The 13,793-nt window shown below is 38.8% G+C and overlaps 1 protein-coding gene across 2 annotated transcripts in view; it reads left to right on the forward strand.

The window, feature by feature from the left end:
• The window catches only part of PREX2 (phosphatidylinositol-3,4,5-trisphosphate dependent Rac exchange factor 2), a 301,596-nt gene that overhangs the window by 270,912 nt on the left and 16,891 nt on the right, over positions 1-13,793 (forward strand). Inside the window, exon 38 of one of the 2 annotated variants that reach the window (XM_061438928.1) lies at positions 11,191-11,293. The exons of the other annotated variant lie outside the window; for it this stretch is intronic. Within the exon in view, the coding sequence (XP_061294912.1) occupies positions 11,191-11,293 (103 nt within the window). The remainder of the gene's footprint in view (positions 1-11,190; positions 11,294-13,793) is intronic. 2 annotated transcript variants of the gene reach the window in all.

The following is a 13,793-nucleotide window of genomic DNA, read 5'->3' on the forward strand; positions in this document are numbered from 1 at the left end:
GAGTCTCTAAATGCAATGATCTTTGTGATGTGATTTTTGTATAATGGACGCAGTCCTAGATTTTAAATCAGAAAACTGGTTTTGAATCCTGTTACTTGCTGTGTGACCATGATTATATCACCTGGTCTCTTAGAGACTTAGTGGTGTAATGGAAATAATAATTTATTTTTGAAAAAGATGACATGAGAATTAAGTGAGCAATATATGTGAAAGCATTTAGTGAAAGACCTGGCAATAGTGTACACTCAATTGTTTCTGTCTTAATCTCTGTTTCTAATAGCGAACCCATCTTCTCACTGCAGAGATAGACATATGAAATGCAATTGACTAGATCATTTTGTTGTTATTGTTCAGTTGCAAAGTCATGTCTGACGCTGCAACCTCATGGGCTACACACACCAGGCTTCTCTGTCCTCCACTATCTACCAGAGTTTACTCAAATTCATGTCCATTGAGTTGGCGATGCTATCTAACCATCTCATCCTCTGCTGACCCATTCCCCTTTTGCCTTCAGTCTTTCCCAGCATTAGGATCTTTTTCAATGAGTCAGCTCTTTCCATAAGGTGGACAAAGTATCAGAGTTTCAGCTTCAGCATCAGTCCTTCCAATGAATATTCAGGGTTGATTTCCTTTAGGGTTGACTGGTTTGATATCTTTGCTGTCCAAGGGACTCTCAAGAGTTTTCTCCAGCACCATAGTTAGAAAGCAGACTAGATCATACCTACTAAAGTAGGGGAAACCTTGTGTCTAAAACAAAATCAGCGGTTGCTAAGGGAGTAGGTATTACATATTCTCACCACAAAAAAAAAAAAAAAACAAGTAATTAATGTGATATGATACGATGGAGGTATTAGTTAATTCCGCAGTGGTAATCATTTTAAATCATGTAAGTGTATCAAATCAACATATACACCTTTAACCAGCACAATGTTATATGTCAGTTCTCAATAAAGCTGAAAGAATCACAGTGATGAGTCACAATAGCATGACCAGAGGTGTATGAAAATATGAGCTCACACCTCTGATCTTTTAAAAGTGGAATACTCAACACAGTGGATCCTATTACAGCTTATTTTTAGAATCCTCCATTGATAGCTTATAGAAAGTCCTTCAAGAACAGCAGAACGGGATCCCCTTGAATTCAGGGATGGGAAGTCTTCTTCCCTTGAGTCAAAACCAAGAGTATATGTTAAAACAGAGACAAGCATTTAGGACTTGGAAAGAATCAGGCACTAGCATTTGTTTGCAAGTCATTCATGGAGGGAGAGAGTAGCGTTTACGGAGCGTTGCTGTGGGGCATGCTCTGTGCTGCCCCAAACCAGGGATGTAAGACGTCCTTGCTCTCCTGGCACTTAACAGTCTGAGGTCTTGACGAGGGGCCCACGTCGGGAAGCCAGTCAGCTGTATTGTGTGGCACCAGTTCTCATATGGACAATAGGAGAAAGAGAGCCAAAAGATTGGTTTTGTTTTTTTTTTTTTCAGTGAAGTGACTCAAAGAAATAGACACATGCTTTTGAAACTACAGGAGAGATGAGGCATACATCCCGTGTCATTTTGACAATGTAAAAGAACTGATTCTGCTAGGGTCCCAGCCATGTCTTCTGAACCTGGAAAATATTGGTAAATTGTAAATGGACCATTTTGATGAGAGAATAGTTATAATTAATAGAATTGATGTAAGGCTAAAGAATCAATGTAGTATAATGTGTGATTTCCTCGCATTACCAAAACCCATCCAGAGTTGCTCATCAGAAGCCATGGTAGGAGCAGTGGTTCAATCCAGAAAAAGGGAAATGCAAGTCATTTCTGAAGAAAGAAAAGCTATATCAGGTTTAGAAATTCTAAGGGAATCTGAGATTTTTTTTTACTAAAATTTATTGCCTCTACAATTCAGTTATTACTGTACCAAGTTCATTTAATAAGTGAACATTTCTTGAACAAATAGATGGCCAATGTAGAGTATAAAGAAATTAATTGCATCTTTTAGGAGTGACCTATAATATTGTTGGAACACATTAGGAATTCATGTAATTTTTTTCAATAATTGTTTATTGACTCCTTACTTAATCCCAGGAAGTATACTAGTTCCAGGAAAGTTGCAATCAATACAGGCACTAGTCTGGCCTATTTGTGGTGGAAGTGACAGTAATATTAATGAAAGTTGCTAACATTTGATGCGAATATACTACATGCTATATATATACTTTCCTAAGTATGAGACACGAATTATTTTATGTAATTCTCAAAACAACACTCTGAGGTGCATGCTATCCTTAAAGTCAATTTACAGGTGAGAAAACAGAGTTTTAGAAATTTATGTAATGTGCCCAAAGTCACAGAATTATCAGCAAATTCAAGCTCCAACCCTGGGGGTTTGCCTCTTATGCCCATATTCTTCATCCCTACACCTTTCAGACAAGTATAATAGAGCATGACCAGAGGTATGATATGGGACCCAAACCAGGGCATCAGCGAGGAGCAGCATATGGGAACCATGGAAGGAGGTGACTTCAGGGTACTGTGAACGGTAGAGTTGAAGTGTGGAGTAGAAGTAAGGAAAACCAGAGACCATATTGTGATGACTCTGTGTTTCAGGTTACCAAATGGAACGCCATTGAAATGTCTGCCTTTTCACCTGCATTTTTAAAAGATCACCTCCGAAGAATAATGGGAAGAGACAAGATAAAAGGAGTCAGAGTGAGGTTACATCAGTCTAGGCAAGAGATGATACTAGCAGTGCCGCTCAAGTGGAGAGAGTTGAGAGATAGTAAGAAATATGAAGCAGACTTCCCTGGTGGCCCAGTGGGTAAGAATCTGCCTGCCAATTCAGAGGACATGGGTTCGATCCCTGGTCCGGGAAGATCCCACATGCCACAGGGCAGCTAAGCCTGTGAGCCACAGCTGCTGAAGCTAGTGCACCTGGAGTCCATGCTCTGCAACAAGAGAAGCCACCACAGTGAGAAGCCCACTTGCCACAACTAGAGAAAGCCCATGCGCAGCAATGAAGACCCAGTGCAGCCAGAAATAAAAAATTAAATTTAAAATAGATCAATATTTCAATAAATGCAATAAAACAAACATTTTTAAAAAGAAATATGAAATTGGTAAGCATGAAAGATACTAGAGTAGATACCTTAGTACAGGGGTCTGGAACACATACATTTATCTCTTATAATTGATGAGTTTGTTTTGAATGGCTTAGGAGCTTATGACATAATCTGGAGGTGAAACAATGGGTCATCTTGAATAACCAGAGAAAGATTATAGGAAAATGATAATTTTAATCTTGACCATACCCACTCTGGGAAGGCTTTACAAAAATGGGAAGGTTGAAGACACTACAAATATTGCACATACGCCTTTAAGGAATTAAATAATTTCTACATCTTATTTCTTCCAGCAATTTTCTTATTTCTTTAAATGCTGGCACTTTCATTAATATTTAAAAATTAGTAAACATGAGAATCTTGGATTGCACCATACTTAATATACCCATTACTATACTGTGTCTTTTAAACAGTGTGTCTAAGCACTAACTCATGGGACACCTTAAATTATAGTAACTTTGTAGCACATTTCAAGAATTTTAAGATTGAAATTAAATAAGAGAATGTTAATGGAGAATCTCTAACTCATCTATATCCTCCAGCTGCTTTTTTATTTATTATTATTATTATTACTGTTATTGGCTCTGTTGAGTCTTGGTTGTGGCTTGCAGGATCTTTCCATGTGGCTCGCAGGCTTCTCTCTAGTTTTGGCTTGTAGGCTCAGTAGTTTTCAAGCAGCCTTAGTGGCCGCAAGGCATGTGGGATCTTAGTTCCTCGACCAGGGATTGAACCCACATGCCCTGCATTGGAAGGCAGATTCTTAACCACTGGAGCACCAGGGAAGTCCCTGTTTTTAGTTTTTAATGGTTGAATAAGATGGGATCACGAGAAAAGCACAAGCACGAAGTATAAAAACATTTGCAAAGTTAGCAGAATCGTTTACATTTTCTTCACCAGGGAGAAATGTGCCTTTAGTCAAAGATTGTTGAAACTAGTTTGCCTTAGGCTTCCTAAGTTCAGATGGTGCTGCAAAGTGCGTAAAACCAGGGGGTCGCAGATCTTCCACCTGTCATAAAAGACTTCTGGGTATGAAAGAGTGGTGGGCAAGTAGTAGTTGTAGCTACTGTTTCAGCTTATTTCACCTTCTCTTGGGATTGACATAGTCATTATTATCCTCTCCAAAACTTGAATGCTGCCCAGGTAACTTCAACTTAGTAAAGGATCCTGGAGAGTCACAGCTGATTAGATTCCTAATAACTTATTAGTGACAGTCACTTGAACAAGGATAATGGACCTGGCTTTTAATTAAAGGAGGGGAAAAGAAGCCTTTCATAGAATAAGGGAAATGATTTTAAGTTTTAAGATCTAAATCAGTGTGATTCTAAATATAAATGGCTAAAACTATATAAAGACATATAATTCACATGAAGAATATTATCAAATGATAGATTCTTTAGGCTGTTCTTATACATAGACTCTGAGCCATGTATTTGACCTAAGGGAATTTTTTCCCTCTTATTCTCACGACCAAGGGCAGCATCACAGAAAAGATGGTGAAAATGAGGCAATACACATGGAAGTCCAGAGCTAAAAAACAAAATCAAGACTGTTATCATTGGGTGCAATTCTACACTGGGGCTAACCTCGCTGATTTCAGAATGGTTAAAAATTTATTTCATTTTGTATTTATCTAGCTTCCCAGGGCTTCTCAGTTGGTGCTAGTGATAAAGAATCCGTTGACCAATGGAGGAGGCTCAGATTCCACCCCTGGGTCAGGAAGATCCTCTGGAGGAGGAAATAGCAACCCATTCCAGTATTCTTGCCTAGAAAATTCCTTTACAGAGGGGCCTTGAGGGCTACAGTCCATGGGGCTGCAAAGAGTCAGACATAAATAAGCAAACACACACACACACACACACATATAGCACAAAATCAAATTAGCCTTTATATTAATGCAAATTATTCCAAGTGAAATTTTGAAATAAATATTAAGTTTTGAAATATTTAACTAATTTATATAAAAAATTTGTTAGAGGACATGTCTAATGTTTCCTTTTCCAGTGTCAGTCAAAATCATTGTTTGGCGTATGGTTCCTCAAACTCAGAAACCCTAACACATGCCTTTTAATTGTGGCTGTGTGTCTTCCATTTATCATATTTTTCTAGGAAATTATTCTGCAAACTATACTGCACTAGCACACACAAAAAAAGTGAACATACTTATCCAGGTACTTCAATTATGTTACTATTGCACAAAAGAGTTAAATATCACTGCTCAAGCAAGAAACATGTATCCCTGAATGCAGTGACTTCAGTGGGGTTTGTTTGGGGCATAGTTTTCAGTCATAATTGAGTATGTAATATTTCTAAGGGATCCAATTGAAGTGTTCAGATGGTCAGTTGTGTCCGACTCTTTGTGACCCCATGGACTGTAGCCTGTCAGGCTCCTCTGTCCATGGCATTCTCATAGCAAGAATCCTGGAGTGGGGTGCCATTTCCTCCTCCAGGGGATCTTCCCAACCTAGGGATCAAACCTGAGTCTCTTACATCTCCTGCATTGGCAGGTGGATTCTTTACCACTAGCACCAATATTTATACTCAGCTTCAATGTTTAAAATATGGAGAAATAAAAGCAAAATATACCTTGCTAAAGAGTGCATTTTTCTCTTTTTAATTACATTTTAAGTTTTTTTTTTTTCAACTTCAACATCTATATAATGTGAATTTAAGGCAAATGTTTGTGGCTACAAATTCAGAGATCTTGATTGCACTAGTTTTTCATAGTTTTTATGTAACGTGTCAGTTTATTACTCTCTGAAGGATCCTCCTCCACTAGTAATGACCAAGTTTGGGACCACCCCAAGAGAGAACAATATAATGATTAGCTGCCAAGCAAAGCATTAGAGGTCCTGACTGTGAACATTCTGAAAGCCAGCAAATAAATCCACAGCTCAAAGCCATAAACGTCACGTTGTTTTGGTTTGCTGTGTCAGTTTCACCGTGAGTTACTGCATCACCCTTGTGGTCCAAAAAGGGGTGACGCATCTCCCCAAGTGTTCAATCTGATGCACTTCAACCCTTCAGAGATGGGCTTCCTTGTTCAGTATAAACTGAGTCAACATTAAATGTGGCTTTAGAGCTCTGGAGGTTTAAAATGTAATTTGAGTAAAACTGATTTTTCATCTGTGATTTTGCTAAATGACCAAATACATAGAAGGTCCTTGGATTTGGAGAATCTTTTATCTAATTTATTTCAAATGTCGTGAGTCACCTTAAAAGATTAACATATTAAAAAACAAAGATTAACACGTAACTTGCTTCAGATAAGAACTGAAGTCTCAAAAGTGAACCAAATAGAGTGTAAATAGATATGAGTTAATAAATGGTTGAAATGTAATATGGTGCATTTAAGCCAATTTAGGGAGCTGAGCTTTGTCTCTCCAGTTGAGGGGGAGGTTTGGATGTCGGTCATTGTGGAGCCCTAGCATCAAGAAATAAGACTGCCAAATGGGAGACCATTTCACATGCTTTTTCTGACCCTGAATTCTATAGTTTAGCATACAAAATTGGTATCTCGTGTTCTAGGATCAGTTGGGAAAAGCACTTGAATAAAAATAACAGATTCATATGAAACATGTGCCAAATTATAGTCAGGTAAACTCTACTTCTGGAGAAGGCGATGGCACCCCACACTGGTACTCTTGCCTGGAAAATCCCATGGACGGAGGAGCCTGGTCGGCTGCAGTCCATGGGGTCACGAAGAGTTGGACATGACTGAGCGACCTCACTTTCAGTTTTCACTTTCATGCATTGGAGAAGGCAATGGCAACCCACTCCAGTGTTCTTGCCTAGAGAATGCCAGGGACGGGGGATCCTGGTGGGCTGCCGTCTATGGGGTCGCACGGAGTTGGACACGACTGAAGTGACTCACGTCCATCGAGTCGGTAATGCCATCCAGCCATCTCATCCTCTGTCATCCCCTTTTCCTCCTGCCCCTAATCCCTCACAGCATCAGAGTCTTTTCCAGTGAGTCAACTCTTCGCACTAGGTGGCCAAAGTACTGGAGTTTCAGCTTTAGCATCATTCCTTCCAAAGAACACCCAGGGCTGATCTCCTTCAGAATGGACTGGTTGGATCTCCTTGCAGTCCAAGGGACTCTCAAGAGTCTTCTCCAACACCACAGTTCAAAAGCATCACTTTTTCGGCGCTCAGCTTTCTTCACAGTCCAACTCTCACATCCATACATGACCACTGGAAAAACCATAGCCTTGAGTGTCTTAAATAACATTAATAAAGTTTTAGAGTTTTTAATAGTAAAAGATTAAATTCAACCTTTTTTATCTTGATAGTAAATCTGCTTCTGCCAGAACTTAATGGTACTTACAGGTAGAAAGTAGACGCTCAAAAATATTTGTTGAATGAATGGATGAATAGAAAGGAACCTCTTTGTGACTCTTCCATAGCATTGCTAAATCAAAGTGCCTTTCAAATTAAATTGAACCCATTGGCCATACCTTACATTTATCATATTAAAACTATGCTAAATCTCTGAGTGATATGGATCTATTTTTAATATGAAATATGTCAAGAAGATTTATTCATTATATGCACAGGTGTGTTGACCCTCTCCTTTTTCTTTCTCTGGGGAATGCACAACTTCTGCATAATTTCACAGCCCTGTCAAGTGCACATTCTCAGGAGTATGCCCTAAGCTGAGCTATTACTTGGATGTCTTATTACAGAAATTATGGAACAGCTTTCCTCAGTGCATATGTTATATTTGCCTTTTTAGGAAGGACAGATTCTACACTGTGGTCTTTATTTTTTTATTTTTGTGATTCTCAGGGAAAGAATTGTTTACATTTAAAAAATGATATTGCAGCTAGAAGAAGCTGAACAGTTCAGAACCCATGTTTTCCAGGATGGAGTAAAAATTTAGATTTATCTACATTTTGGGCTTCCCAGGTGGCACTATGGTAAAGAATCCATTGATCCTTGGGTCAGGAAGATCCCCAGGAGGAGGGCATGGCAACCCCTCCGGCATTCTTGCCTGGAGAGTCCCATGGACAGAGGAGCCTGGAGAGCTACAGTCCATAGGGTCACAAAGAGTCAAACATGACTGAAGCAACTTAGCACGTTTTTATATTTTAATTTAACTCCCTAATTTGTGAACAGAGATAATTCAAGAAAGGAAATTGGAGGTTCAGACAAGGAATCTCATATGGAATGAGATTTGCTCAGGATTCCCCACCTCTGGTCTACTTCCTTCTTTCTCTTGCCCAGTGAGCAGGACAGACTCACTGGTAATCAGAGAAGTGTCTATAAAATCCAGTGTTCTCTTGTAAAGCCAAACTCTGAGTATACATTTATGCATCATCGAAAAACTAAGTGCCACTCTAGATTGGAAATATTTCAGAGAATGCCAGAATCAAACTGCTTCTTGCAAATGCTGAATTTTTCCATTCAGATTGAGATAGTGAGAGAAGGTAAAAAGCTATGAGGTGAATAATGGTGTGTTGACCACAGAGCTGTGGGCTTAGTGCTGGGTGCTCTTACACATGCTTAATTATGAGAATGGAACTGTGATGCTGTGATGGAAAAACTAGACTTCCATTAGATAAATAAACTGTGAATCAAATAGGCAAAATTTCCCACACTGACCTGGCTGTCTCTTTTAAAATTTTTCGCTTTAAAATTTTCATATTAATCTTGGAAACTCATTGGAAGGTACTCAGTGGTTAGTGTGAAAAGACATCCTGTTTTGACATGCTGATGACAGAAAACATATGTATTACTTTTAAGGTAGATTTTTCTGTTAGATGATGTGTATGATTGGTTCTTGGAGAAGGGAATGGCAACCCATTCCAGTACTCTTGCCTGGAGAATCCGTTGGACAGAGAAGCCTGGCCGGCTACAGTCCATAGGATCGTACAGAGTCAGATATGCTTGAAACGACTTAGCACACAGGCATGCACTCACATGATTGGTTCTAAAGATGTGACTCTTTGAAGTACCCTGCCCAAGAGCATGTTACTGCCCTTGTTGATTGATCGGGAAATTACAGTAAAGCCTTTTAAAGTCTCTGGCAGATAATTTGCTGCTGTGCCGCTCTTTACAACAGTTTGATGTAGAGAGAAATAAATCAGTTTAAAAAGATTAAGAAAGCGGATAATGCAAGCTGCATGTTGAAAGTCCTCCACAATAACTGAGTGTTTGTTATAAGTTGAGGAGGGCAAGTCAGCCTTTATTGGGAAGCAAAGACATATTTCAGTGTGATGAGAAAAAGATAAAGATTTTTTTTTCTTAGCTTCATTCAGCTGGTGTAATGAACATTATTGATTAAAATGTTAGGATCAATAAGGACTTAAAATTGGAGTACAGGAGACCTTAAGAAAGAGAAAAAGGTTATGTTGTATGTTGAGTAAGCTGACAATTAAATGCTTTGTAAAAATTGATTCTTTTTTAAACATGGACTCTCAATTATAGCTCTTGGCTTTCATTGGCATGTGCATGGAGGTACATGTAAAGGACAATTATATATTATTATCAAACTCGTACACTGAATATTCATAAATATCATATACTGGACTGTGTATCCAGTGCCTTCTCCCCTTCTCCAGGGCATCTTCCCAAGGATTGAACATGGGTCTCCTGCATTGCGGGCAGATTCTTTACTATCTGCACCATCAAGGAAGCTCGTACTATAATATAGAGGCTAATTATAAAACTTCAGCCCATCTGAATACATGTTCTTAATGCTAAAGAGTTCTCTGTAGTATTAATAAGAAAACTGCTTTTCACGTGATTTAACAGCCAATGGAACTGATCATATTTCTCCCTAGAGTACAATTATGTCTAATAATATGGCTGTGTTTTGTCAGATTCTTTCTAAAATTGCAGCAGTAATGTTTCAAGTCCCTTTCTCCTTTTTTCGTAATTCATCAATATCTGAACCTACCAGGTGTACTGGGCTCCTGTGGTATAGCCTCACAAACATGGAAAAATGACCTAGATATTTGTCACATATAAGCAATTGCATTGTAGAACTTTAATTTGTGGGAAATTCTAAACGGATCTAGAAAAATGCACATGTAAAGTACCAAACCCAGGGAGGTAAATGTGAAAGTGTAGAGAAAAACAATAAATATCAATCAATGTAAAAATGAAACAAAAGCCACTAATATAGATGTTAGGACAAACATCTAAAAGTAGCATTTTTATGAAATGTGTGCAGAAGATACCCCTAAAAAACAACTCAGAGACTTGAAAATATGAACAAGCATAAAGGGTTCATAGCTCCTTAAGAGTTGCTATAGAGAAAAATGTGGAAGAAGTGAAAGAAAGGCCTTTAAGGAAAGGAAGAGGACCAGGGCTCACTAATCACTGAATTCAGGACTAAATTGTGAATTTTCTCAGTCTGTTCTGGGCACCACATTGCTGAATAACTCATTAGGAGTTCCTTTTCAAAAGTTTACAGTCCTGTTAGATTGTGTTCAAGAAACACACCTTAAAAAAAATTCTGACCTCAATGAATATTAATTTCACTTTTTTCTAAAATATTGTATATAAATCAGCATAAGTCTATTAACCATGAAAATGTGGACATGAGTGATGAGTATTACTGAGTCGTTTCCTTTAAAGTACATGAAACATCAGTGAAGATTAAAATCTGATAAGAAAGCTTATTAATTCTACTTACTTAAATTTTCCATGTATAAGCTCCCTCCTAAAAAGTGTTCATTATGGGTTTGTTTTAAATGTAAATAATTTAGGACCCCAGCAGTGAACCTCTTAAAGCTATTTTTAAACAGGTACTCTACATAGAAAAACAAATGGTTCATTGTCTAGTTGCTTCGAATTTGATTTTGAAATTCATGTAAGAGAGGAGGAAAAATAATTTGCCCTCTACTCTTCTGACTTCTTAGCTGAGACTCCTGTAATAAAGACAGATTAACAAGAGAAAAACAAACAGAAGTTTATTAACATGCGTACCTCATGAGTACATGGGAGATAGATACCCAGGGAAAAATGAGTACTTCTCCCAGGAGGCATATTGCTCCACCTTTCATTGGCAACCCCAGCTGTCTTGAAGACCATTGTTACTGGTGAGCATTGTTACAAAAGCCCCTGCTTTTGTCCACAGGTGCACCCTGAGTGTGACCCTGGAGCAGGCCATCATTCTGGCCAGAAGCCACGGGCTGCCTCCCCGCTACATCATGCAGGCTACAGATGTGATGCGGAAGCAGGTGAGCCTCACACGTTTCAGGAAGTCATTTCTCAGGACCTGAACCTGAAGCTTCCTTGGCTCATTTATCATAATCTGGCAGGTGCCTGGAAGTGACAGGCCCTTTTCCAGGCTCGGGAAGTGTGAGCAAGAAATACTGACTGCCAGGGAAGAAGCCCAGACATCTCTCTGAGGGTTCTCCAGGAAACTCAGACAACCTGAGAAAACGGATGTGTGAGAGGTAACAGGTTGGAGGCAAGGGAGGTGGCCCGGCGAGTGGAGAGGAGTGGATTTGAGGCTGTGTAAAGTGCCAGATAAAAGGACTGAGGCATTTTCTGGGAATGACAGGTCATTTAGTGAGGCTGTGTAATAGACTGAGGAAGGGGGAGGGGTGAGGAGGAACCAGAGTTGAGGGCTCTACTTGCTTCTGGAGATATCGAAGGGTCTTCCATGCCATGCTAAGAAGTGTGTGCCTTATTCTGAAGATAAAGAACATACCTCAGGTTTTCCTTCAGAGGATGAAGAGCAGCCTTTGGACTATATTTAGATCACTGATATACCTACAAGTGAAAAAGAATACACTCTTACAAAATGAATGAGCTTTCTTCCTTTTTTGTTTTCGGCTCAGCCAAGTGGCTTGCTCTGTCTTTGTTCCCCGAACAGGGAACGATCCCAGGTCCCTGTTGTTAAAGTGCCAAGTGCTAACCACTGGACCACCAGGGAATTACTTGAACTTTCTATACAATGGCTCAATAGTATTTTAAGTATGCTAGTTTAGTTTTGAATCCTTAAGATTCTTTAAAAAGCTAACAAAAATGCACTAATCTCCAGTGTACCAATTATGAGGAAAACGTGTTTAATCTAGTAGAAAAAAGTCACAAATCTGTAGGAGATAAAAGAAATCAAAAGACATCAATTTTATATTTTATTCTTTCATCTTTTCTTAGGGCTACTTCAGAAAATTGATTTAACAAATCTCTCTACTTGCTGATTTGGTTTGAATTATCCATTAGTAGTGAATGACTTAATTTTTAAGCTATGCTTTTGTAATTATGCCTGCTTTATTTACTGAAGACTTAGTGTATACCTCTCAGATAAACATATAAATCCCTATGGGTTTACTCCCAAGATCACACTACAGAATGTCAACTGAACCAGGAGAAAAATCCGTGGAGACAGTCCTAAGTGAGCCTGGTGCCTGTCTGAGATCTTTAGAGATGAGGGACAGCCAGTACACACTATATATCAATACATTGGTGCTTCGGGTTGGGAACCCCAGTGCTGAAGATTGAAAACTAAGAACTCACAAGGTCCAAGAGGGGTTTGCTAAGTAAAGGTCAGATCTGTGAGAAGCACATGACACAGTGTGGGTCAGCTGGAAAAGGGCAAATACAGAAGGAACAGCCTGCAGGTTTTGGAAGGATTTTTCAGGTAGATATTCAAATTTGGTTTTAAAAAGTAGATCCAAAGTAAACTTGTGATTATTCATGTCGGGGCTGGGATTTGGGCACTAAACATACAGAAAGAGATTAACTTTTCTGTTTCACTGTGTTGCTGTTACAGTGACTTTGCAATAATTCTTGGAGGAGCCCTCTCAAAATTATGGTTTATGACAAAACTGGGAGACTGATGATTGACCTTTTTTAGAATAGTCCGATGAGGAGGTCATTACGAGTTAGCTACATGTACATTCTTACTATATTGATTTGGATAATCAAAACCATTAGCCGCTTACAACTGGAAACTAAGATAGATAAAATACAGATGGGAAAAGTAAAAGCAGTATTACCTGGGTCTTGATGAGTTGTTTAACTGGCTTAAACCTCTTTTAAGTATATTTATGTGGCAGAGGATAAGACGGTTAGATAGCATTACTGGCTCAATGGACATGAATTTGAGCAAACTCCAGGAGATGGCAAAGGACAGGAAAGACTGGCATGCTGCAGTCCAGGGGGTCACAAAGAGTAGGACACAACTTAGCAACTAAACACACACACACACACACGTATGTTATTAATATATATTACTGTATATTTATAAAATATAAAAGACTGAAAAATTGTGAACTTTGTAAGTTTATTTCTCAACTGTGCTATTTTTCAATATTTATCACTCCTTCCTCCTATCATTTATTAATAAATCCATTGAGGATGGGTAGATACCTTCTTTTGTTAACTTGTTTCTCTGCTACATCTGGTTCTGAGACAAAAACCTGACTTGTGCCTTCTTTGTGAAAGATCATGGAGCCTGGGGCTCACTCTTTATAGAAATTGGGGTACCCAGGTCCCAGAGGAGACTTTTGAGATATTCCTTCTGTGGCCCACCCTCTTTCTAGTGTCTGCAGTTCCAGGCAGTGAGGTTAATGTCTGGGATCCAATCCACAAATGAACTCTTACCGACATAGAATCTGATTAGTTAGAACACAAATGTGAATCAGCCGTCTAACTTTTCTGATTCTCTTGTCTTTCAATCATTTAGATTCAGCTTTCCAAGAGACTGAATGGTTAGAAAGTTTGTCTGAT

Source organism: Bos javanicus, chromosome 14, assembly GCF_032452875.1.
Source record: "Bos javanicus breed banteng chromosome 14, ARS-OSU_banteng_1.0, whole genome shotgun sequence".
NCBI lineage: Eukaryota > Metazoa > Chordata > Mammalia > Artiodactyla > Bovidae > Bos > Bos javanicus.